At 41.8% G+C, this 27,747-nt stretch overlaps 2 protein-coding genes across 20 annotated transcripts in view; both read left to right on the top strand.

Annotated features, from left to right (window-relative positions):
• LOC136836319 (regulator of G-protein signaling 9) overlaps positions 1–27,747 on the top strand; it is a 1,320,722-nt gene that overhangs the window by 118,921 nt on the left and 1,174,054 nt on the right. The gene's annotated exons all lie outside the window — the stretch shown is intronic.
• Positions 3,652–4,677, top strand: LOC136836205 (uncharacterized). Its single transcript, XM_067100208.1, has one exon. It carries the CDS (start codon positions 3,652–3,654, stop codon positions 4,675–4,677), a length of 1,026 nt encoding a protein of 341 aa, XP_066956309.1.

Here is a 27,747-nt window from a genome sequence, read left to right as displayed (position 1 = left end):
TCATTAACGACAAAACCGATTCAAAATACATTCCCTGGATACTTCATACAGCACTTAGTTCGCACGCGCGAGAAAACAACACTTACAACATTATCACCTTAATACCACTAACCCATAAAGAAAAAATTCTTAAACCACCAATTATCACCTCTGGTAACGACCGGTAAACAGCGCCACGCCCCCCTCTCCCGCTCAGCTGATCATCAGTTGTTTTCTCGCGCTCGTCGAGAGAGGTTCTCTCGGCTTCGCTTCACTTTCAACTTTAGGATTTCCTTATTCCTGTTTTGTCACCTGCTTCTTATTCCCAGTATGGATTCCGAAGGATTATCGTCACAGGACTTTGACAAGTGTGACTCCAGACGCAGCTGTAAAAATTGCAAGACTCGGATGAGTAGCCTGTCTAATGATAGACATTCTATTTGTAATTCTATTTGTAATTGTAGAGGGGGGCATTGTACGGAGAGTAAGAAATGTGCCGATTGTGAACAATGGTCATCTGATGAGTTTGCCAGATATGTCAAACATCAAAATCTCTAGTACAAAAACGAAAATCTAAAGCTAAGACGGCTGCTATTCAAGGGGTTATCGAGGAGCCCTTAACCGAACCTTCTTCGGGTAATAGCAATGATGTTGTAATGTTGCAGATGCTTCCGGTGAGCACCTGTCAAAATCTGATATAACTGATCTTTTTGATAAATCAGTCAGTCAATTTTCTGCATCTTTTTCGGATCAGATTGCTGAATCGATGCAGATGTCTTTTATTGAATTAGGCAATCTTTTAGATAGGGGATTAGGGACTGAAGATGATGATGTTTGTACCACTAACCCTTCTTTTTTTTCAGACATTCCCCCGACTGCCTCGGTCTGCCATTCCTCTAATAAAGGAATTAATGATCCGCCTCTGCTTAACCCCCGAGAAGTGTCATGTCGGCATGGGGGGGAACCAGTTGGCCCGGTGCAGTCGGGTATTTCTTTTTCCCCTGATATTATTAATTGTATTGATTTTGTTAAAGCTAGGCAATTAGGTTTAAATATTCCTGAGCAAGTAGCTCAACTTGTTTATTCTCAGCGATCTGACGTGCGTCATGGTTCAGGTGTCGCATCTCAGGGTTTGCCGTGCAGTATACATGCGAATCTTGATGGGTCAGTTTCTCAGGGTCATGGTGATGGTGTTTTTCCTCCGCAAGGTGTTGGGTCGTCGCAGGTTTCTCCTGCACCTGTGGTTTCGCAGGTTCGTCCTGTCATTAGGTTGTCGCAAGATATTCTTGCTTCTGGGAGTTCGCAGGTTCCACCTGTGTCCGGTTTGTTGCAGGCTTTCCCTGCGCTGGGTTGTTCGCAGGCTTTGCCTTCGTCTGGGATTGTGAAGAGTCAGTCCACCTCTGTGATTTCGGTGTCGGGTTCATTGTCTGGGTCTTCGCAAGGTGTTCTTGCTTCAGATATTTTGCAGTCTCACTCTTCCGCTTCTTTTTCGCAGAGTTCAGCTGCTCCTTGTCATTCGCAGCTTCATCCCTCGTCTGGCGAGAGTAGTTCGCAGATTCTTTCTGCTTCTACTTCTGTCCCTTTGTCTTCGCTGGGTTCTTCACTTTCTTCTCAGGCTCCTGGGTGTTCGCAGGATTCGTCCTTTCCTCCTCCTCCTCAGAAGTCGGTTGGGTTTGATTTTTCTAATTTTCAGTCTGTTTCTAATGAGGATGATGCTTCGTCTATTGGGGATTCTGGTTCTGATTCCCCACTCGACGAGGTTTTTAAGCTTATTTGGGCTTTCCATCCAGAATCCATTCCGGAACCTTCCAATCCTCCGAAAGGTTGCGCCTTAGAGAAGATTTATTCCTCCAAGGTTAAGGAGGGTAAATCAGAGCATAGAGTCAATCTTTACGATAGAATTTCGGAGGTTATCCAAGATGTTAGGAATAGATTTCAATCCTCACTATCGGAAGGTAAGGTTTCACTTTGTCCTCTTCCTCATAAGAAGAAATTATATTTAGCTCCGGATTCGCCTGATCTTGCGGGTTCTCCCAAACCTAACGTAGCTTTAGGTAGGCTTTCGGCCCCTGTTTCGCAGAAGAGGTCTTTGAGCATCTCGTATGATGAATGTTCCCGATTAGAATCTTTAGGTCGTCACCAGCTGGAAAATAATTCTTTTTCTTTCTGGCTCCTTTCCACTCTCCTTAACTTCATTAAAGAATCGGGATTCGTCCCTCCGGATCCCTCGATCTTTGAGGCTCTCATTCAGTCTTTTTCCATTTCTCTAGTTAATTCCTCCAATATTGCTGCCTCTATCGCTACCTTCCTTCAAGTCAAGAGAAGGGAAGGTATCTTATCTCATTTGCCTCCGCATGTACAGTACAACAATTCCAAAAGACCCAATTATTGTCCTCCCCCTTAGCAGGTCAGGATTTATTTGAGCAAGAGACTCTAGAAAGAGTCATTAGTGAAGTTAAAGATGACTCCACTACTTCAGCCAAGTTAGCTACTTCTAAGGCGGTCAAACTGCCCTCTTTTTCTTCAGCCAGGTTCCTCCCGAAGGCCTCTTCTGGTGGTTCTGGGGTTAATGTCGGCGCCTCTACTTGTGGCTCCGGTAGAGGTAGGGGCTCTTATCGAGGCGGAAAATCTAATTTTGTCAATAAGCGTGCGGCTTCTCCAGCGCCGCAGGCCCCTCCTGCGAAATCTCCCCGTGGGCGATCTCCTAGAGGACGGGGTTTTCGCCGCTAGGAGTCATTCCCTTGTCCGGTTCAGATTGGCGGCTGTCTGTCCCTTCACTGGACATCTTGGAGGGACAAAGGTGTAGACTCGTGGGTGGTGGAAGTCCTCAGGGAGGGGTATGTGATTCCTTTCCACACCCCTCCCCCTCTCTCTGGGACTCCCATCACCCTCGATTCGTATTCCCCTCTTTCCATCAGAGGGATAGCGCTGGAGGAGGAGATCCGAGCTCTTCAGCAGAAGGGTGCGATCGAGCCCACGTCTCCGTCTCCAGGCTATTACAGCCGCATGTTCGTGGTGCCCAAGGCGACTGGAGGATGGAGACCCATTATCGATCTCTCCATCCTAAACACCTTTATTGTAAAGACCAAATTTCATATGGAGACTACCCAGTCTGTCCTTCAGTCCATTCGGAGGGACGACTGGATGGTCTCCATAGATCTGAAGGACGCCTACCTTCAGATTCCTATTCGTCCATCGTCACGCAAGTTCCTCTGCTTCGTAGCTGGAGGCAGGGCTTGGCAATTCAAAGTCCTGTGTTTTGGTCTTACTACGGCACCTCAGGTGTTCACGAGGATAATGGCTCCTGTATCTGCTTTTCTCCACCAGGCCGGAGTAAGGATACTCCGGTACCTGGACGATTGGCTGGTTCTGGCTTCTTCGAAGGAAGCAATGATCCGGGCAAGGGACCTGGTAATAGACCTGTGTCAGACTCTCGGAATTGTTATAAATTTCGAGAAGTCCAATCTGACACCCTCTCAATCTATGACTTATCTGGGGATCAGGTTGGAGTCCTCGATTTTGAGGGCTTTCCCGACTCCCTTGAGGGTAGAAAGGTTCTTCTCAATAGCAGAAGAATTTCTATCCTCAAGGGAGCAATCTGCGGCATTTTAGAGGGTTCTCTTGGGCCATCTGTCTTCTCTGGCTCATCTAGTTCCTGGAGCTCAGCTTCGCATGAGGGCACTCCAACTGGCTCTCAGGAGGAGCTGGGACTTCGACGATGACTCTGTCCTGATCCCTTGGGACTCGGCTTGTCACGACGACCTTCTCTGGTGGATAGAAGAGGATCGTCTTGCATCAGGAATCTCTCTCGTGACCTCCCCACCAGAGCTTCTGTTTTGGTCCGACGCCTCGGACGTGGGTTGGGGCGCAAATCTGACGAACCAATTCGCCTCAGGGATTTGGTCCAGCGAGGAATCCGTCCTATCCATCAATGCAAGGGAGCTGATTGCAGTGGAGAGGGGTCTTCACTTTTTTCAAGATTTGCTCAAGAGCCGAACGGTGGCTGTCTTCTCGGACAACACGACAGCAATCTCGTATTTGAGACGTGGGGGGGGTGTCCGCTCAGTCGTTCTCAACGATATAGCTCAGAGAATCTTGAGATGGACAGAGACCTTGCAGATCTCTCTCCGCCCTCAGTTTGTTATGGGTCGCTGCAACGTGATTGCAGATGCTCTCTCAAGACCCAACCAAATCATAGGGTCAGAATGGACGCTGGACATGGAAGTTTTCAACAAGCTAAGGAGGAGATGGCCAGTGAACATAGACCTGTTTGCAACATCGCTAAATCACCGTTGCGATGCTTATATTGCGCCAACCTCGGACCCTATGGCTGTGGGGGTGGATGCGATGTTATACCCGTGGGACAATCTTCAGGCTTACGCTTTTCCCCCTTTTGCAATGATCCGCCAGGTGATCAACAAGCTGAAGTCTTCCACCAACTGTCAGCTAACTCTAATTGTTCCACTATGGCTTCAAAGGGAGTGGTTCCCAGATTTGATGGAACACCTTCTGGAACCACCTGTTCCTCTTCCACCCAGACGGAACCACCTTCGTCAACCTCATGTGCGCAGGTTCCACAGAAATCCCCGAATGCTTCGTCTTCATGCGTGTCGACTCTTCAGCGATTCGCGAGAGCCTCAGGGTTCTCTTCTAGAGTGGCTAAGGTCCTTAGCCACTGCAGAAGAAAATCTTCTTTAGCCTCTTATCAATCTAAGTGGAAAGTCTATAGAGGTTGGTGCACGAGGCAAGGACATTCTATTTCGCGTCCTTCCATTCCTAAGGTTACGGAATTCTTTCTGTGGTTATGGGAGCATCGTCATTTCTCTGTCCCTACCATTAAGGCTTACAGGTCTATGCTTTCAGCAGTTTTTAGATTTAAGCTACCTTCCATCAGCTCAGACCTGGCCATCAGAGATCTCATTAAAGCCTTCGAGATACAAGCTCCTAGGAAGGCTTCCTCCTTCCCTTCTTGGGATCTTAATGTGGTTTTGCAAGACCTCATGTCTTCTAAATATGAACCCTTGGCATCAAAGGACCTAAGGATCATGACGAAGAAGGTCCTCTTTTTAGTAGCCTTAGCCACAGCTAAAAGGGTCGGTGAGCTCCAAGCCCTTTCCTCTTCGGTCCCTTCCTCAGGAGAGGATTTAGTTCTCTCTTATGTCTCCCACTTCATGGCGAAGACGGAATCGGCTAGTAAGCCTGTTCCCAGGTCTTTTATCCTGAAGTCCCTCAGAGACTTTGCGGGTGATCTCCCTGAGGGTTCACCTCTTTGTCCAGTTAGGGCATTGTCTATTTATCTAGACAGGACTAAGGACCTCGTCCCACGTCCAAGTGTCCTATTTATTTCTCCTAAGAGACCCAGGAAGAGCATTTCCAAAAATGCCATTTCTTTCTTCCTGAGAGAAGTTATTTCTGGTGCTGGAGCACTGGGAGGTGTAGGGGGTCCTCCTCCCAGGGCCCACAGCATTAGATCTATAGCCACTAGTGCGGCTTTTCTTAAGAATTGTTCTATCTCTAGGGTGCTGGAGGCCGCATCCTGGAGATCCAATTCTGTCTTTTCTCTATTTTATTTTAAAGATATTTCATGGAGTTTAGATGGTTGTTCCTCTTTGGGACCTTTTGTTGCTGCGGGTCAGGTCATTAATTAATTAACTCATTATTTATTTTATATATTTATATGGTTAAATATATATTTTAAAAATTATTATATTTACGTTCTGATTGATTAATAAGCAATTTATTAGGTTAAGACATTAACTTCATTATTGCAATTTCCCGCAGTATGTTTGGGTTAAGTTCTCGAGTCCCTGGCAGGGCGAGACTAACTTGACATGACTAGACTGTTCTCATATAAGAGCAAAGTGGATGTAGGGCTATGTTGCCTCCACACTCTTATCCCTGAGACTCATATAAGAGCAAAGTGGATGTAGGGCTATGTTGCCTCCACACTCTTATCCCTGAGACGTCAGACCTTCTGCGCATACCTGACCTCCATGAGTCGGCAGAACTCTGAGTCTAGGTGAGTACGCAGCTTCCTTCTATTCTTACCAAGTCAATGAGTAGAATAGTTGGATAGGTCACTAATCAACCTCTAGTACGATCGATCCCACCTCCAGTAAAATTTTGGGAATCGTGCTGTATGAAGTATCCAGGGAATGTATTTTGAAATGGAATTTTCATTCTAAAATTAATTTCAATATACTTACCTGGATACTTCATACATCCCACCCACCTCCCCACTCTCAATGTTGGGATTACTGATGATCAGCTGAGCGGGAGAGGGGGGCGTGGCGCTGTTTACCGGTCGTTACCAGAGGTGATAATAATAATAATAATAATAATAATAATAATAATACCTTTATTCCACAAATTTACAGTGGGTATTCTTACAACGTGCATTGGTTAAAATATACATAAAATGTTTGTTTAAAATTTTAGCCTCATACTGATTAAAACAAAACATCTGATCCAAAACACAATGCCAACAATGGCTCATCCAACAACGTCAAGAAAATAGCCTTTCAATTTTCTTTTAAAAGAATTGGGATTACTGATTTCAGCTGAGCTGAAGAAGGGCCCCCTCACTGATAAGGCTCGCTCTAATTTAGTTTACGTTTAACCACCAAGTTATCGTTACTTACAGACTGTGATAATTGGTGGTTTGAAAAAGCAAGGTTTTCTCTTTTATTTTTAACCATTCAGGGTTAGTGGTATTAAGGTGATAATGTTGTTTATGGGTTAGTGTGTTGTTTTTGTAAGTGTTGTTTTCTCGCGCGTGCGAACTAAGTGCTGTATGAAGTATCCAGGTAAGTATATTGAAATTAATTTTAGAATGAAAATTCCATTTTTAACCCTGTATGACTCGTACAGTGAACGAAGAAAACGCAGTAAAGACCGCACTTGTAAGAATTATCGGGCTGTATCTGCCTTACGGACTGGCGAAGGGTAAAATCCGAATGCGCACCGAGAAAAGATGAGAAGCTACCCGAATAAATTTGCGGTTTTATACTGTAACTGTCAAAAAAATAGATTGTATCCCTAGGCGAACAGCCTATATAAAAACACACCCAATGTCCGACAAGGTCAATACTAGAAGTTGAAGGTAGAGTATTAGATATAAAAACTAAAGGTTTAATCCTATTCGCGGGTATTTTAAACGCACCCACTTCATCTGAAGCGAACACACCTAAATATTTAATAAGACTCCCTAGCGAACCCTGTAAAACTGTCTTGATTTCTTTCGTATCCATCACACCTAGCCCCTAACATCGCACTGAATGACTCTATCCGAAGCAATGGTTAAAATACCTTTCGTGTCACTGAACAGTAAAATCATGCAAGGGTGTGGTGCGACCGTTGCGACCGTGCCCAGCTTTATAGATATTCTCAAACTGGCTGAAATTTCAACGGGCATAGAATCTTCCACCTCTTCTGTAACGAAGCTGAAACAACAGATGGCTCTCCCATTTTTAAAACTATTATAGGTAATGAGGTTATCATGTTCCCCTCCTATCGACTTTTGAGTCTCGTAATACAATTGTGTGATAGTATTAGGAAAGTTACAGTTGATGTGATGCACCATATTCCCATTAACTGTGATGTGCACATTATTCAAGTCATAAGCTCCGAAATATAAACTATTGGCTGCGTAATTCCCCGAAAATGTTTGCATGCTTATCATGGCCAGTGTAATCTTTTCAGGTATACAGGTATTGAAAGGTTGATCTATTAAAATGGAATCCTCGTTCTGCCCTATAACATACGTTTTATATAAAGTCTTATCAAATATATATTGTATCGGGTTAACTGCTAGAGCGGTGTTTAAATCGGACATGGCGTTATAATGAGGGGTAACCCAATCAATCCACAACTTGACCTTTTCTATATTCAGGTCATTTAAGTGTCCGTCTGTGTGTGCACCCATCACCCAGTTGTTATTCACCATTTCGAGTCTTATTCTCAAATCCACGGAATCCAGCAAATACATGTCTATACTCACCAGATCTATAAGGAGTGGAAAGTACGTGTGAATTCCCCCCGCCTTAACAGGGCTCATCATCCAAGATTCCCACCTACTCAGCTGTCCGAAAGAAGCGGTGGCATAAGTCCTTGTAACACCATGCATAACGTTAAAATCATCGTGGAAAAAACCACTTATACCAACAGTCGGTGGTGCGCTGGTTTTAACGCTCTTGTGCATTTTTATGTATGATTGATAGTTAAAAACAGGACACGATTCCACCAACTTTTCATTCAAGAAAACAGAGACGGATTTAAAAAGTGTATTACTTATACCATTAACCAGTGCAATATGTACATCGTCTGCTAGCTGTGCGCCGGCCCTGGCCACTGTAATGTATAATTCCAAAGCTATACTCGATAAATCCAAGAAGGAACCGGTAATACCATTAATACGAAACTTGATATAGCTGTCAGTCAGGATTCGATTTACTGAATTGTTACTCGGTGTGAAATCCAACCTTTCCTTCAAATTAATCGAGCTTTCTATAATCCTACGTCTGTTCACACTGGGGAACAATTCTGAGATACCCGCAATATAGGAGGAGGCAGGAACCTTGTTTCCCATCCCAGGCACGTTAGGAACAATGCCCGCCATTTCTGAAAAAAAATGCAAGAAGAGAGAGAATGTGTGCACGGACGCCAACAGGCAAAAGGTTAATGAATTAAAGATGATCATACACATCCTTGTTATATTTACTTCTCGATTTAACCCTTCGATTCGTCATTCTCTTCTTCTTCTTCTTATTCTTCTTATTCCCTCTCCTCGCGGCTCAGCTAGTGAGTGTACGACGTACTCCACCTCCCACCTTTTTCCTGGCGACCCTCCCACTTCCATTTAAAATTCGTCGGCCCGTGCTTTTGAGAGCTGTCACTCCATGTCTTTTTAAAGATTCCCGCAAGGGCAACCGATCATTCACTACATCGGAAAGCACCGATCTGCCAAATTCTTTAACAGAAGGTTTAGCAACATTCAACAAAAAAGGAAGTACCCTATGTGCAATGCCGGCAAATGCCGAAAATACACCTCCGCCCCTTCTATTACTCGGATAGAAAACTGAAATGTCTTCTAAACCGCCTCCCTTCCTTAAAGGTTTGGACAGGAATAATGTTTTAAATTCCATCCCACAGGGTGGAGCAAAGACAACCCTCATACCTGTTAACTAAAAAAAAAAAAATTTTCAATCTTCTCCCCTGTTTTTGTTAAGCAGATCGCGCGTTTGAACGTTCCTAATTACGCGAGGTTGCAAAAGTAAATAATGAAAAAGGCTGAAAAGAAGGTGTTTTTATACGTACCTCTCTATCTGGGTCTTATATGAAGCACGCAGGTGACACTCAAACCGTTGTTCAAATGGATACGCCTCCCATTCTGGTCCGTGATAACAATCGAAATCTGTTCCAGGATGTTCGTGTTTAATCCTTTGTATACCGTATTGTGTATCCCCCTCCCTTTACCACTCTCTAATGTGAAACAATCCAATATATTTACTAGTTCACCTCCAAAAACAGTCGGTTGAACGATATCTGTGTACACGTACATATAATCTACACCACAATTATCGGGTAAGGAATCGTCAGAGAGGTGCACATTCAATGCCTCGAGGCCGTAAACTTCGTACGCTGTATTATTTTTAAAACCTAACAACCTGGCAGCTTTATCGCTGAATTTGACAGTCACACTTCTAATGTCACCCGCCTTAATGTTCCTCCTCCTAACGTAAGGGATGATAACTCTCCTGCTATCCTCATCCCAACTGAATATATCATTGCTGTTGAAAACGTTTTTGTATTCAGTGTCAAAATAGACTTTTAAATGTTCAAAAACATCTTTGTTAAGCATCCTCATCAACCTTTTCATATCCCCTGCTAACATAGCTGTCGTTGGTCTACAGCTATAGGCATGCTTATCGTTTTTACCACGATCAGTAACAAAGTAGAGGGCGAATTCTTCATCTCTCGATAATACAACGTAATAAACGCCTGGAAACATGATCGAAGCAAGACCTACTTCATATTCACTACCATTTGGCAGGAATATAGGAGTGGGTAACCTATTCACAAACCCTGATGGGGAGTTATTTTCATACTTGTCCAGGCTGCCGAGACTGTTCACATATATAATGTGTTCGCCAACCATACTGATAATGTACTGCGCACAATTTCATTCATCTAGGCCTTATATGAAGGGTGCATGACACGGTTTTACCTGTAATAAACTTGACGTTTTCCCCCTTCTGATTCGTTACATCAATCGCGTTGTAATCCACCGCATTCACGGTTAAAGGTTTATAAACAGCATTATGTACACCTCTACTCGGTGCATATTCCATCGTGAAACAATCCAGGATGTTTACAGTTTTATCACCCAGAGGTGAAGGTTGAATAATGTTGGAATATAAGTACACACAGTCAATACTGTGATTATCGAGATAAGAAATTCTGGAGTGATGATTTCTCGTTGCCCCTGAACCATAAATCGCGTATGTCAATTCTGTGTTAAACCCTAATGCTCGTGCTGCTCTAACACTAAACTTTACAGTGACTGAAACAATTCCTTCTACTTTCGCCACCTCGGCATTCGCGTATGTGAGACTCATCCTCTTCAAATCATCGTTCCATGAAAATAATCCTTCCCTTTGCATAACACCTCGAATGTATGCACCGTAAAATGGTTCCAACTGTTCTGTAATGTCCGTATTGAGTGCTCTGGTCAATCTATTCATATCTCCCGCTAATACGTGAAACCATACGAGTGAGGTGCCAAACCCTGATTTAAGGTTGCTTTAAAATGAATTGTGAAATCTCTATCTTCAGGTGTGACAGCATAGTATCATTTGGGAGTGTAACCCCTACAACACCCATTTCATATTCCACCTCTTTTGATAGAGTTATGGGAGTGGACAATTTGTTTGTAAATTTACAGGGCCGGTTTTCGGGAAATAAATCCAGACACAACCCACTATTCACATATACAATGTAATCGCTACACATGTTGAATGTGCAATGCTGGTAATACACACGATTGCATACATTTATTACCTCGCAACATAGAATGGATGAATAAAAAATTATGTATAAAATAAAAAAAACTGTTTTATTATACAAATTGTTGGAACATACATACAGACATACACATATTAAAATACACATATTAAATTTCTCCGCGTTCACAATTTCCAAATGTTTCAGTTTTGAAGAAACATCCATGTTTTGTTCAACCCCCAAACATAATTTCTCCACGTCCATTATTTCCAAACGTTTCAATTTGGATGATGCGTCTTTCAACTTCACATCATCCTCACACCTCTCTTCAAGGTGTGATAAAGCAATTTCCGTGATAGCTATGCAAGTGACTTTTCCGTGTCGTTTCATCTTCTCACCAAAGGAGACAATCGCAGGCAGGTAATGGTTTAACCAATCACAGTTCACGCGACTACTTAGTCCTATCCTCGCAGCAAATAGAATACGAGTATATTTCACTTCTTCACGCGACACTTTCATTAACTGCGATTTCAAACTCTTCAATGATGCGTAGAAGTAATTGTATCTCATTTCTCTCGTATTGTTTCGCAACCTTTCTGCATGGTCTTCATCCTTGGAATACATTATACTTGTTTTGGCGAATTCGTTCTCTTCCACAGAAGTGCCAATTCCATATTGGGTTAGCAACGTAGCAATGACGGGTAGGCCGGGTTCTTCTGCATCGAGTGTATTCTCTCCCTTGGGCACTCTCAAAACGGCGGTACCTTCTATCCCGCGGTGGCGGAATGCAGCGTAACTCATCCCAGCTCTGTTGTAACGGAGACCTGCAATGTCGGCGTAGGGGTAAACTCTCACAATGTCTTGAGCAATGCCATAACTCCGGCACATTACACAGTTAGTAGCTATAACCAGGCAACACTCCTTCTTCTTGAACTTGGTCTCGGATAATCTCCCGAAAGCCAACTTGCAAGGTGACGAAGCCATCTCTGAACTATGAAAATTGGAAGGGTGTACATGTTAACGCTACACGAACTGGAATACTAATGCCTCCATAAACTCCTTCGGTTTTCCACACCCCTTCGTCTTCCCCTCTGTGATTCATCACACTAGGCTCTGTCCCCACCCTCTTGATTGAACAGGTTTATCCCCGAGCCCACCCCCATAATCGAACACGATTGAACAGGTCTTAAACCTCGCGATAAGGGAAGGATTTGCCACAGATAATTTGTGATGTGCGTCAGAACGGTCACTCACTCGTGAAAAAGTTTATTGCTGCTGCTGCTGCTGCGGGATTGAACACGTTAATTTCTTGACACATCAATATGGTTGCCACACGTTCACCTTTCTCTTTGCCACCTTGTTTTTTATTATTCTCCTCCCTCCTCCTCCTCCTCCCCCTCCTTTCCTAGGTGAATTGAGCCATGCTTCTATCTGTTTTTTATAGCTGAGTTTCTCACCATCTGCTCTCTAATACCACCCCGTTCAGTTATATAGTTATAACTGGGTCATTGTTATCATTCGTCTTCTTATTTGCTTGAAATTCTCTTGCCACATCTAAAATGTTATATCCCATAAGTGGGTGGGACAAGTCCCCTTCTTCATTCCATTCAGTCGCACTGAATTTTGCAAGTGGTTAACCAAGGCGGTCACATATGGTATTTGATGATCTTTGAATAATATAGGAATAATACCAGGCAGGTCAGGATTAACTCTTTTGTGGGTAACTCCGCGGTTGAGCACATTTAAAATTAGCTGTTCTCCCTTCTTCACACGATCGTCCTCGACAGGAGGTATAGGAGGTGGAGGTGTAACTGTTTTGGCATTTGCTGGAAAATTCACATTTCTCTGCACGTTAAGAGGAATGGGTGCAACACCCACCCCGCATTAACCCACCCTCCCCCTCCTCCTCCTCCTCAGCCACCAGCACCGTCTTCACCGTCGGCATTGATGTTAATGCTATTACTATGGTTATTAACATTATTGCTGTTGACGCATGTTCCCTGACCTTTAGTCAACCTCTCATATGTGATAGCTGGTATAACGTAGAGTTCCTTTATTTTGTTTTATTTTCTTTTTATTTTTTTTCCTATTTTAAAAAAGACTGCCTATCAAACTAGCTGCTAAAGGAAGTAATATGGACTCTTCAATATTTTCTTCTTCGTTAATGATGTAGATTTCAGGGATATTTGACAGATCTTTCTCTTACACCTTCCGAGTTTTTTAATAAATGTTTTTTCGCTGGTCAGATTACCACGAAGAAAATTTCTGAAAATTTCAGATATGGTGGCGATAAATGCTTTGCTTAATGTTGGAATTACTCTACTCCTCTCGGAGGGGGATAAACGAGAGATGAATAAAATAAAATCTTTGTTTTTACGTATTAAAACCTCCTTTTTACAACTCCTGTCCGCACAATTTGCGATTCGTCAACCCACGAATTAAATTGTGCAGGATAACCCTTCCAATTGACATAATAGTGCGTTTTGCTGCCTCTCCTCCTCCTGTCTAAGATGGTGATGTCATAGGTTTCGGGTAATTCGGTAGGTATTAATTTTTCTCTGTAGAATGTGCCTTTTATTTCTTCTCCCACTAAATCTTCTAAGATGTAAACTGTGGGATTTTGCAGAGTGACGAGCTTCTTGATTTTAAAAATTTCTAGAGTGTTTTGAACAGTATACCCCCTCCTGAAAACTGCGTTCCGGTTTTTGTCAGCTATACGTACGGTGTCTCCAACGTTCAAGGATGAAGTGACGCGGTTCGTTGTGGGAAAAGCGTTTTTATACATTCTCGAGAATTGATTTTTAATGTCCGCTTCGCTTCTCATAGCGTGCACCTCCTCGGGCGTGTGCCCCTGCCCCAAACTCTTGTGCGGTGAGTTGTTATAACTGTTAACTATGTCTCGCAGAACATCGATATATTTCAACGTGTTGTTGTGTGTGAGGTATCTGTATATGCGGTTTTTAATAGTTCTTATCACCCTTTCAGCTATAGAAGCTTTAATTTCCCACGAATAGACGCTATATAACAATACATTTTTACTTTTCAGATAATTCCTTACATGCCGGTTAATAAATTCCCTACCTTCATCACTGTTCAGGCGAGACAGGCCTGAAAAATCTGTAGATTCTATAATCGTTTTTAGCGCATTGCGCACAGTAAGGCCATCCCTCTTTTTCAAGGGGAGAATGTGTAAAAACTTCGAAAATTGATCAATGAAAATTAGGAGATATTTATAACCTTCATTGTGTCGAGCCAATTTCGACATGCCCGCCAAATCCGTGCTGGCCGCCGCTTGAGGTTTAGTTGATACGATTTTCCTTCTAAGGAAACGTTTGTGCGTGCTCTTGTGCAAGGTATATGAAGGTTGACTCTTTAAAAAATTAACGACGTCCGCTCTAGTCACGTTTTTGTCTACCTTCCTAGCTGCTTTGAGTAGTGCATCCACACCGCTGAAACATGATGGTTGTGTCACATTGCCATTTAAATCCCTAAGCAGTCGCAACTGTTCTTCAGTCATATTTGTACGCGATTTGATATTCGGTCTCTCCGAGAATATTCTTTCTGAGCTGCAACAATTCAAGTGTTGATGGTGCGAAGTCTACTAATAGATAACCGTATCGGTTATGCGTTAAAGCTTTTTTGTATATGTCAGAAAACTCCACACCTCTCCGCCGACCGAACAATCGCCTGCCCAAAGCTTCAGTTTGACCAATGCCACGATTCTTCATGAGTATGTAATGGGAGCAATTGAGACTGATGCTCCTACTGAATTTACCCGAGTGGAACACGTTCTGGGTTATGAAGATCACCGATATATTCGAATGTCGTCGGGCGGTGAATGCTTGGGTCACGAATTTATTGTCGCTAGCTTTGAGAATACAGTCATCAAGTACAAATAACAGTCCTTTACTACCTCCCTCCACTCCTCTTTCCGTGTAATCGAAAGGGTTCAATATCTCTTTGGATACTTTTAATTTGGTGCTTATGGTGTGATGACTTTCCAGAGGGTGTTCACTCACCCCGCAGTATAAAATACAGTGAAAGTTAGCATCATACATTTCTATTATGTTTTGACACAAGACAGATTTGCCACTATTGCTGAAACCCGCTATAATAATCCGCACAGGAACAGCGAAAAGGTTTAAGATTTCTCCTTGGAAAGGACCAGTTTCCATGTTTAAATTTCAAGGTGTACTGAGAGGATGCGATGATCTGCGTGTTGTTATATATTAAGGTGAAGGTTGTAGAGAAAAATGAAGGTTGTCGAGAAAATAAATTTTAATAAATAACGTTTTTTATTGACATATGTATATATTACAGGGCATATACATGTGTATATTTTTTTAGCTGGTGATGGTTATATGCAAGCGAGCATTTTTTTTTATTCACAGAGCGAGTGATGTGAATACTCTGACTATAAAACAGATTTACATTATTTGAAAATTGCATATATATATATATATATATATATATATATATATATATATATATATATATATATATATATATATATATATATATATATATATATATATATATACATATACACACACAAAACAAGGCATTTAGGCTGAGTGAGTGATGTGTATACTCTTACTATGGTACATATTTACATTAATTGAAAAACTGTACATTCTTCTCACACGCGTCTACTCAAGCTCAGCCGTCTTTTCTTGACAGGTGGGAAGGGCATCAGCTTAGCCCATGCAGGTTGCAACAGCTGCTGCTGCTGCCGCTGTTGCTCATCCACCAATTTGCTGTCCACTCTCCGTCTTTTAGAACAACCTTTTATCCGGGGGTACTGGATCGCCAGAGTAAAAGGTTGTACATCAGGAATTCTGGATGTGCTTGGCATAGGTGGAGGGAAGGACGGCGATGGTGCTCGAGGTAATATGTCATCATCTTCGCTAATGGCTTCCTCTAACTCGCTCGCTGCAATCTGTGGATGTCCGTAAGCGAAAGATTTAAATGGAGAGAGGTAATATCTCTAGTCCTCTAAAGGACATAGAGCTACCTTTCTCTGCTGGGTGTGACACATTGTTCCCTGCATCATCTGCAAATTGTGCACTGTAGTGTGCGTAATCTCGTTATTTTTTATTACATCCAGGTATTGACTATGACTAATGGTTTTTTGCCTGCAACTTTGAATCCCCTTTAAAGTATTGCACCGACTGTTTTGTGTTTCGTAAGAATACACTTTAGGTTTAACACCAATGAATTCCCTGATGAGTTCAGCTCCTGTTTCAACTTTAACAAGTCCGAGTTTTCCCTGGCGCGAGCTGTCATACGCTGTGTGAATTTTAGGGAAGTTACTCAATACCAAATGGGGTTTGAGCACATCCTTCTATTCGCGTGTGAGATCGTCCGTTTCCAGGGAGATCAAACTGTCGGTGTCAGTGTACAGAAGCTTAACTCTCTCGCCATACAGTTTTTGAAGAACGTCGTAGCGGAACTTGTACATCATGTCCTTTGTCAGATCCAGTATGCTGAATCCGATATAGATCGGGGATTCAGCTTTGACAGTCTCCTTGCAGTGATTCACAATGTACCGAGATTCCTCCAACCTCTCAAAAGATTTGTACGCGTGCTTAGACACATTTGTAAGCAGCGAGGTTTCATTGGTGGTAACAACAGTCCTGGTGGAATAGTTTAAAGGGTTTTTAATAGCTACACCAAAAAGACCATTCATCAAGATTTTGATGGTGTTCCTCTTGTCGGGGTCCGTTTCTTTCGCTCTCCTCTCTGCATTCTCAGTGATGTATTCCCTCAAATAATATTCCTGCATGAACTTGTAAACTTTCTTTATCCTCTCCACTTCCAACTGGAGTCTTATCAGCGTTTGTAAAAGAGGAAGACAGATCAGATGGTTGCACATTGGCAAATGTGTACCCACCAGTTTGACATTCTTCTTAGGCAGCTTCACATTGAATTTTTCCAATAGACTTTTAGTGTATGGGGAGAGGTGTTGGAAAGTCACGTTCATATGGTGCAGGGCCAGAGGGAAGTCATCAGTCCGGAGGGCGACATCGTCTCTAACCTTCTTGGTATCGAGGAGGATGAAGTAACCGTATTCCCCCTGTGAATTGATGCTCGTGATATCGCTGGCGATAAAACTCTCAAGTTCGGCGGGGAGAGCTCCGTTACTTCATCCAGAGGCATTTTATATCTGCTCATGACTGTGGGATAAAGACTAGTGAAATCAACATATAATATATATGATTGTTTGTCACCCATTTTAAAATTAGGATTTAACTCGGGATTGTTGGCTATGGCGTGTCTTTGGACTAGAATGCAGAAACCGCCTCTAATGTTGTTGGAAATCAACTGGTAAGTTTCCCCGTCAGAAATTAGGGGAAGGCGCGTTCGTGAAGAGTGAAGAAATGCATCTAGAGAGAGAGAGAGGTAGAGGTTAAATAATAGATTGGGTCTAATCCAAATTGCGCGTAAGCGGCATCCCTCCAAGCTGAGTAAATATCGCACAATAATCCCACATCCATAACCAAATGTAAAATGGTATAACCAAGCAGGTTAGTACACTTTGCAGCCTTCCACACTTTGCAGACGTGCTCGTATCCTTCATCGGGTATGCTTTCCCCCCGTCAGTGAGGAATTGAAATGCGCTTCAAGAGGGACACCCGTTTTTTTCAACACGTTGAAACCTGTGACATATTTATAGGGGTAATACTTTTTACCTGTACTTAAAACCAGTTCTGTGCACTCGTCAGGATATTTGGATAACATCCGACGTGTGATTTCCAGTGACTCCTTCTGTTTAATATGGCTCGAAGCGAGACTGGATAGCGATCCTCTTATCATGTTCAAACTATCCATCAATCGGATGTTACCCGTTTTCAGTGCATAAAATGTACCCCCATCGCGTTTCAAAATTTCAAAGTTGTGTTTGGCGGACGCTTCTTTCAAGATGAGGGCGGCATCATATGATAAATTATGCACTAAAACGGGCAGGGATCTTTCAACTTGTTTCACATTTAATTTCCCCTCACATAACCTGGCCCAGTCTCTCGCAATTTTATCGAGAAAATCGTCGAGACACTGTTCACCTACACCTACTCTGTGTACGCAGTATTCACCGCTCCTGCCATCGATGATGACATAGCAGTAGGCGTACGCTTTTTGCTTCGAAGCGATTCTCGGGTTTTCATCTTCTTCCGGCTGTCTGTTGTACGCCTCAAAATCTTAGAAGGCGATGTGTGAGCTTTTATTCAGCGCTTTCACTTTGGTGAACTGTTTAAACTGGCCAGGTTCAGGGTGTAGAACGGTGGTTCGGGTTGTACATTTTTGGGTGTGAGCGTCGCGAATGGCTGGAGTTTTGAAGAGAGTGAGGCAATTGCAACACACGCCCGCTGCATGGTCATGCCTACCTGATTTCAAACGGTGGAAAGTATCTATGAAGGTTGGCTAAACCTTGATGAGGGCGACATGGTTATCAATGATCAACAGTAGAGGAACTAGTTGGGGTCACGATTTATTGCCCCCCTTTCTGGCGAGATGCACTGTCCAGTGTTTTTTCTGTCCCTTTCCCATGACCACATCACTCAATTTATATTATTACGATCTCGCCTCTCGAGATCTACAGGTTCTTTAAAATAAACAAGCAATTGGGCTGTAATGACTGACGAGAGGTGACAAACAAAGGAGAGAGGAGCAGAACAAATACAAAAAAATTACCTTAATATTAGTTTATTACAAATTAGTTATTTACATATTTACAGTCGAGTCAGGTTCAGTTAAATTTAAAATAAATGAACATATCATGAATGACCAAAAGCATCATAAGGATGAGCAGCTCAACAGAGACATTACAAATGACGAGTCAAAAAAAAACATAAAACATTAGCAGCACAATAATTACATTACATATAAAAGTCAGAACTTAGAACAAAAAAGCCAGAACAATAAATGGTCAAATCAATAAAATAGATTAACAAATCATAAACATACAAAATCATGAATATTAACAGGCAGCAAAGCGATAAACATCCTCAGACGAACTCAATAGAGTCGACGAAACAGCCCCAAGCTGCTTAACAGGAACACTGCAGGACAACTCCGACAGAGTCGAAACGACAACCATCTCGTCCTCAAGCACAGTGCTGACGTCCTCCTCCATCTACGACGACCGTGACAGAGCCGACACGGCAACCATCTCGTCCTCCAAGACACGTACTGACGTCCTCCTCTAATTACGACGACCATGACAGAGCCGACACGGCAACATCTCGTCCTCCAAGACACGTACTGACGTCCTCCTCTAATTACGACGACCATGACAGAGCCGACACGGCAACATCTCGTCCTCCAAGACACGTACTGACGTCCTCCTCTAATTACGACGACCATGACAGAGCCGACACGGCAACCATCTCGTCCTCCAAGAAACCCTTCACTGCTAGGACCTGACTCGCAAAGTCGCAGGTACGGATACCTGCTGCTGCCCTGGACCATCGGTCGTTCTGCCCTCCAGAACCTGGCTCGTTGCTGCTACGAATCTGACTTGTTGCTGCTACGAACCTGACTTGCAGGTACGGATACCTGCTACCTTGGACCCGATTCGTTGCTGCTACGAACCTGACTGACGAAGTCTGACGCCATTCACCAGACGACAGCTCGCCAGCAAGAAAAACACAAAAACAACAAAAGGAGGCAACAACCCACTAAGGGAACAATCGACAAACGATTGTTCCTAACAATATACATAAATATTAAGGTTGTTATCCTTCTCTAACGTTTCGAAGGTATCACTGTTCACAGGAAAGTCGGGCGTGTGTTTAATGGTGAAGCGTTTCAAGTTTATTCGTCTTTTCACATCTCGGGTGAGGTTGCGATTAGGATCATCATTTCCCTCGAGTATGCTGTACGCTTCTAACGCTGTAATGACGCAGTTGTACCCCGAATTGATGTTAACGATTTGTCCACCGTCCCTAACACCTGCAGGATACTCTCGAAAATTGGCCATGTTCACCAATTCTCGCCGGGAGATCTTGATCTCTACACTGCGCAAGGATGTGATGCGCCAACCTGAACCTTCACTCAAGTTTAGTCTATCTTCTAGATTGCTCGCCACATATTCGATAGCCTTGTCTATCACATCGAGCTCAGTGTCCACCAATGTTAACACTGGTAGGGCATTAATGTAAAAAGTACCAGTTTCACGAGTGGCACTGGTACCCGTCATTCTTTCTTTGCTGATGACAATGCACAAGTATAACATGGCGCTATTTACATTCAGATTGTTGAGAGCGCGTATAACCTCCTCGGCGAGTTGCATTCGGTTAAGTCTGAGTGCCATTGTCACATCGACGTGCGTTCCCACTGCAGTCGAATATGTGATGGCACTCACAATCCGGTTGCCTACCTCTCCTTCCCTGTCAAGGAACGGTGCTTCCTGCTGCTGGGACACTCGCTGTTTGGCACCGCCTACTCGACAATGTCTTCCAACATTCGCTGCAGATGCTTCCACCGCATTTGCTTCACTCGGTGGAGGTGCGACGGTCGGCGGTGGAGGTGTGATGAAGGCATTCGAAGTGGAGGAGGAGGAGGCTGCAAAATAGGGGTGGCTGTGGTGAATTTTAAAAGTATCAAAAGAATGTTTTATATGTAAAAGGTGAAAATGTTTTATTTTATGGAGACTGGCCAAAATGAATTATTCTTACCAGATGCAGGAGTAGCTGTGTTCTCTCCTACAGAGGTTACCCTTGCTTCGCTTCGCAGAGGAGTAGTGTGGGTGTTAGAAGAGGCTGAAAAATAGGAATGGCTGTGGTGAATTTTTAATTATAAAATGGAAAGTTTTATATGTAAAAGAGTGGCAATATTCACGTAGACTGGTGTTGCAGCATATATGAAAAATTAAATTATTATTATTATTTTTATTATTATTATTATTATTATTATTATTATTATTATTATTATTATTATTATATTATTATTATTACCTGAGCTGAGAGTAGTGTTCTCTCCTGCAGGGATGAGTCTCAGGTTCAATCCTTTCTGACCTCTCTCACTTCTTCTTCTTCTTCCGCCATTAGCGCTACTCTTCCTCCTACGCAATGTCTTTGCCACTGATGGTATTAATAAATCCCATGGCATCAGCTGTTCGCTACTGCTCGAGCTGTCATCGCCACTGCTGGAGGTGCTGGAATTGCCCATCTCTGCTGGCGGGATGTTGTGGAGTATAGCTACTCGTTCAACATGTCTGTCTCGCCAAACTCATACATTATATAGCAATACGTCACTCCTAATCAGACTCTTATCGATAAAGTGGGATTAATAACAGATAGATACCTAATCAGACTCTTATCGATAGAGTGGGATTAATAACAGATAGTTTATAATGGTTCAACTCTTATCAGTGATACACCTGTTCATGAGTCACGCAGTGGGTCTAAATCATATCGGCAGCAGATACCTAATCAGACTCTTATCGATAGAGTGGGATTAATAGCAGATAGTTTATAACTGTTCAACTCTTATCAGTCACACAGCTGTTGTTGAGTCATGCAGTGGGTCTCTCTAATATCAGTTCAGATCAGTTCCGCAAGGTGTCTCCTCCTCCTAATCAGACTCTTGTCAATAAAGTGGGATTAATAAAAGATAGTTTATATTGGTTCAACTCATCAGTCATACGGCAGTTGATGAGTCATGCAGTGGGTCTCTCTCATATCAGTTCGGGGCCTTAGCACCTTTTACCCTACTTACTACATAATTTTTTTTTATATATGCATGTTATTTTCTTCAGCAAAAATATAAAAATAAAATAAATACTAATAATAATAATAATAATAATAATAATAATAATAATAATAATAATAATAATAATTGAGGACGCCAAAAGACACCCTTTCTTGAGGATGCCAAATGTTCAGGACGCCTGGACGCCCAATGTTCAGGACGACAGGACGCCAAATGGCACCTTTTACCCTACTCACTACATAATTTTTTTATATATGCATGTTATTTTCTTCAGCAAAAATATAAAAATAAAATAAATAATAATAATAATAATTGAGGACGCCAAATGACACCCTTTCTTGAGGACGCCAAATGTTCAGGATGCCAGGACGCCAAATGTTCAGGACACCAGGACGCCAAATGGCACCTTTTACCCTACTTACTACATAATTTTTTTATATATGCATGTTATTTTCTTCAGCAAAAATATAAAAATAAAATAAATAATAATAATAATAATTGAGGATGCCAAATGACACCCTTTCTTGAGGACGCCAAATGTTCAGGACACCAGGACGCCAAATGTTCAGGACACCAGGACACCAAATGGCACCTTTTACCCTACTTACTACCAGTGGCGGCTCGTGACTGTTATTGATGGGGGGGCTGTCTCACATTCAGACATAAATAAAATCTTAAATGCTTTTATTGTTATTGTTTAACATACCATTGATAGATAGATTACATAGATAGATAGATAATCATTTAATTATTTAGGTCTTATCTTACCAGTAAATTCTTGACTTCCTCAGTGCAGGCTTAGGCTATTTGAAAAGGAAGTCCATTCTCCTGTTCCTGTTTTGTGCAAACAGATCAATAACTTTTTCATTTAGTCCTGGCTTATTATTGATTGAAACCTTCTCTATTGAAATAATGGCAAGTGCATTTAGCCTCTCCTGCTTCATAGTGCTCCTTAAGAAAGTTTTGACCCTCTTCAGTGTTGAAAAACAACGTTCGGGCTCTGCTGTAGTCATTGGAATTGTCAAAAGAATTTGTACAAGTTTTGTCAATTCACAGAGTACATCACCTAAATTATTTTCATTCACAATCTTTAATAGTTCACTCAATTTGGAAAACTCATGCAAATCACTTCTGTCATAGAATGCTCTAAGTTCAGTCAAAAGTCTTTCTTTGGCAATCATGGGGTAAGCTTCAGTGGCTACTTCAACTTCTTCTAAAGTAACTTTTTGCTTGAAATTAGTGAAACAGTCTTTGTTGAACAATTTAGCAGCTACTAATTGTTTAGTGAAAGAAAATCTCTCAGCTATGTCAGCGCACACACTGTCACACACTTCTTTTGCTTCAGCCATTTGTGTTTTTGTGGAATTTTCACAGTATTTAGAATTTCTTATTTTAGAAATGGCCCTTTTGAAGTTTGTAATAAACTCATGCGCTTTAGTCACATCAATGTCTCTACACTGCATTTGGTGAAAAATCACTTCTACATGAGGCATTAGCTGGTGGAAAAGCTCCAACCAAAACTTAAAACTTTCATCATTCAGGGTGTTCAAAATACCTGTTGCTTCTCGTATGGTTATAGTAGCATTTGATGTACTCTGTATTTCCTCCATGCATTTTTTTAAGGGTTCAAAATGTTCATAAACCTTGTTGACGGTGCGACTATGAAAGTTCCACGCGTGGAATGCGGCTAGTCATGTGCTTTGTAAGAACATTTAAACGTAGAGGTGACCTTGAAAAAAATGCTGCTATGCCCGAAAGGTTAGAGAAAAATATTCGTGAACCCCGTGTAACACTTGCAGCATTTTGCATAATAAGATTAAGTTGGTGGGCATAACAGTGAATGAAGTGGGCGTTGTTGTACACTGATTTGATTTTAGCCTGAACACCCCCCTTCTTACCTTTCATAACACTTGCACCATCAAATGTTTGAGCAATCAGTTTCTCTGCATTCCCTTCAAGGACTGTGCTTAACTGATGAAGGATGCATTTCGATAGCCCATCCGCGGTTTGATTTTCTGGAGTGAAAAATCCCCAAAATCTCTCAACAACCTCTTCACCGAGCAAGTATCTTAGAACAATAACCATCTGAGTGTGTTCTGAAACATCTGTAGTGTCGTCTGCCATAACAGCAACAAAAGGAGCTTCTTTAATTTCTTTTCTGATCTGATCACGATAGATTTGCAGCAGACAATCGAGAATTTCATTCTGAATAGTCTTGGAGACACCTTTGAAGACTGCATTACTTTCTAAATGGACCCGCAAGTCTGGATCTAATTGTGATGCATGATTTATCAGTCCTCTAAATACACCTGGATTAGCAGAGTCATCAGTTTCATCATGTCCACGCAAAGGTAGCTCAAAATGTCCACAAAATTTTATGCAGTCTATAATCTTGGACAAAATTTCACGATTCTTGGTAACCTTCTTATTATGTGCATTCACTGAACGTCTGTATGCCTCACTAAGTCTTTCTTTAATATTTACACTCCCAAGAACAGATAGAGAAATGACATTATCAATATGCTTCCTGGAATTCTCGTGTTTCTCTGTTTTTTCTTTCAAGTTCTTTATGCATAGAAAACCATCTTGGGACCATACTGAATCGCCTCCAAACAACAGACATGGAAAGCAAAATAGTGCATTCTTAACTTCACATCCACAGAGCCATGTTTTCCTTTGATACCAATCACAATTAAAACTGCGAATATACTTCTTGTTGTGGCTTACTCCTTCTTGTACAATTTTAATGTCTTGTAATGGGCGACCTGCTTGTTTAATTGCTACCTTCTCTTGAAGTGTTAATTGTGAAAAATTGAGTTCTTTCAATGAAGAAACCGTCTTTGCTTCTTGTGCCATTTTGCAAAATAATGCTAGGCTTACCTGTGAAAAGAAGAAAAAATACTATTTTATACGATGTTTCTGTGATCTTACAACATCTATGATAATTAAAATTTAGCACAAGCCATCACTGATCAATAATATTTTAAAATCATCCCTGGCAAATTGCTAAACACTATCAAAAATAAGAGCGACGCAAAAACATACATACCATCACACCAACGTCTGAGACAAGACTGCGTGGGAGGCAGTCCACACTCTGCACACCACCCGGGAAGCCTCCCCCCCTTCTCCCCGCTCTCCACACCCATTCACAACAACCGTCACACCAACGTCTGAAACAAGACTGCATGGGAGGCAGTCCACTCTCCATACTGAACCGGGAAGCTTCCCCCCCTTCTCCCCGCTTTCGTATCATTAAATAGTAAATAATTTACGTACTTCCTCATTGTTTTGCAGTAATTTTTTTCATATAAATATATGAGAGTAGGTGTTTTCATGTTAATGATAGTCAAACATCAATAAATTAACTTTATTTTCGTGAATCCTAGAAATCCACTGGGGGGGCTGCAGTCTCACAGTCCCTATTGACGAGCCGCCCCTGCTTACTACATAATTTTTTTTTATATATGCATGTTATTTTCTTCAGCAAGAATATAAAAACAAAATAAATAATAATTGAGGACGTCAAATGACACCATTTCTTGAGGACGCCAAATGTTCAGGACGCCAAGATGCCAAATGGCACCTTTTACCCTACTAACGTAGAAAGCAAGCTGAGAAAATTGATAAAAACAGAACACAAAAAGATAAAATTATCAAGAACAGACATCACACTCAAACACAGACGCACTTAGAAACAAAATAGTAAAAACCAGACAACATACTTAAATACAGATGCACTTAAAAAACACTGGTGGGTAACCTACCAGTCCAGAGGCTAAGGACACACTAAGTATAAAACACACAAAAAATTGTTTTCAGAAAAAGGCAGCAAGTTGTTTGACAGTTCAGTGAGGGAACTCGTTGTTTAATATTTAGTGTTTCAAGAATAAGAAGTTCATGAGGACTGCTTGCATAAAAAATAATCTTTAAATCTTCATAGCTGATATCTGTTTTGCATTTAATGGTATGGTTGCGTATATTAGGGATTCTGGATTAGTTAATCGGCACCCGGTTCTATAACCTATCCCCCTGTGGGAATCGGCCCTCACCTTGAGAAGCCGCCTGGCGGATCCAATATATTTTCCTAAATTACATTTAGGACAATTGTACTCATAGACAACACCAGATGACATCAAAGCCGGTAGCCGATCCTTAAATCTGAAAAGAGAGCCGATACTTTTTGGGTTCCTAGGAATTAGTTTAAGATCGATGGCCTCAATATATTTTTGGACGATTTTCATGAAATCCCTCCGAAAGTTGTCATCATATAAGAAAGGAAAAGTTGCCTATAATGGGAGTTTAGGCACATTACAACACTTTGGCTTATTGGAGAATTTTTTATTTGGAAGTTTTTTGAGAAGCCTGTAAAAAACATGTAGGGAAACAATTATTGGTGAAGTATTGCTGTAAGAAGACGATTTTTTGGTGAAAGAGGACCCACTCCGATGTTAGAGATAAAGCACGATGTATTAAGGTGTAAATAGAGTTAAGTTTAAAATTGATAAAACAAAAGCTATAAAAATTGAACCCCAGACCAGTAAAAGTTTTCTTTCTGAATACAGAGGTATTAAACTTATTATCATCTTTAGTTATGAGTATGTCTAAAAAGGCTAGCTTGGAGTCGTATTCTTTTTCTATGGTAAAAGTGATGTTATGATGATAGGGGTTAGAAAATTCTAAGAAGCGTTCAGCATCGTGGTCTTGTTTAAATAAGATAAAAGTGTCATCAACATATCTGGCATAGAATAGGGGACGATAGGCCAGGGGGCACTCATCGAGTAATTGCTCCTCTAGGGAGCACATGAATATGTTGGCGAACGTAGGTCCGAGAGGAGAACCCATGGCCATTCCTTCTATTTGTCTGAAAAGCACGCCATTAAAAATAAAGGCCGTGTCCAGCATTGCCAGTTATAAAAACATCTTGAAATGGGAACGACTAAAATTATGATACAATGAATCGGGTGTGGGAAAGTTTGTCCAAAATGATATCTATGGTTTCTCTGACGGGTATATTGGTGAATAACGACTCCACATCAAAGCTTGCCATGAAAAGGTCAGAATCTTGTGGAAGAATGCGTTGTTTAAACTGTTCAGAGTTAGTTACGGTATACTTCTTACTGGTCAGGGACTGCAATAGGGGAACAAGGAATTTGGTCAATTTGTAATTTGGAGTTCTATAGGAGGCCAGGATAGGGCGAAGAGGGACGTCGGGTCTGTGGACTGGATAGACCGTACAAATTCCAAAACAGGAGCCTGTAACAAAAAGATCCTGGTATATGTTCTCGCTAATGATGTTCTTATTCTTAAGGCTACGGAGACATCTAAGATCTTATCTTCGATTCTAAAGATGGTTTGATAATTTGGGAGACCAATTTCTTAAAATTTAGCACGGTCATTTAAGAATGAGAACATCACCATTCTTGAGCAATTTCTGTGAATCTAGTTATGGCCATAGGGACCTACCGGTGGTTGTTGACGAGTTAACTGGGTTCGTAGAGATTTTTCCGTTGAAGCATAAGACAGCAAAAGAGGTGGCAGTCGCATTCTTTAATGGGCATATTTGTCGTTATGGAGTTCCTGAGGTTCTGATTACAGATAATGGGAGGGAATTTGTGAACAAGGCGTTAGAGTGTCTTGTAGATGTAATGGGCATTCGGAAGGTCACTTTTATTCCCTACAGACCAGAAGCTAATGGGCTGTGTAAACGGGCAAATAGGAAGGTCATTGAAGCTCTTTGAATGACCGTTGGGGGAAATGATGTAAATTGGGATCGATATATTCCACAGGTGCAGCATAGCATCAATACAATGGTTAGTGATACCATTGGAATGTCTCCCAGTGGGGCGCTGTTTGGTTACCCAGCGCAGGGTGCGTTTGATTTGTTGCCTATTCCATCGGGTGATGAAACTATGAAAGCGCTTGTTTCCACGGCTAAAGCGAGATATGCACGTCTTGCTAGGAATCTTGAAATAAAAACGCGGGACATGGTAGGTGGGCATCAGCAAAAGCCGGATAGAGTTACAGTTGCTGTGGGAGATAGGGTTTTTGTGAAAA

The sequence above is a fragment of the Macrobrachium rosenbergii genome, chromosome 56 (assembly GCF_040412425.1).
Source record: "Macrobrachium rosenbergii isolate ZJJX-2024 chromosome 56, ASM4041242v1, whole genome shotgun sequence".
Classification (NCBI taxonomy): Eukaryota; Metazoa; Arthropoda; class Malacostraca; order Decapoda; family Palaemonidae; genus Macrobrachium; species Macrobrachium rosenbergii.
Note: the sequence above shows the minus strand (reverse complement) of the source record. Positions and strands in the feature narration are given on the sequence as shown.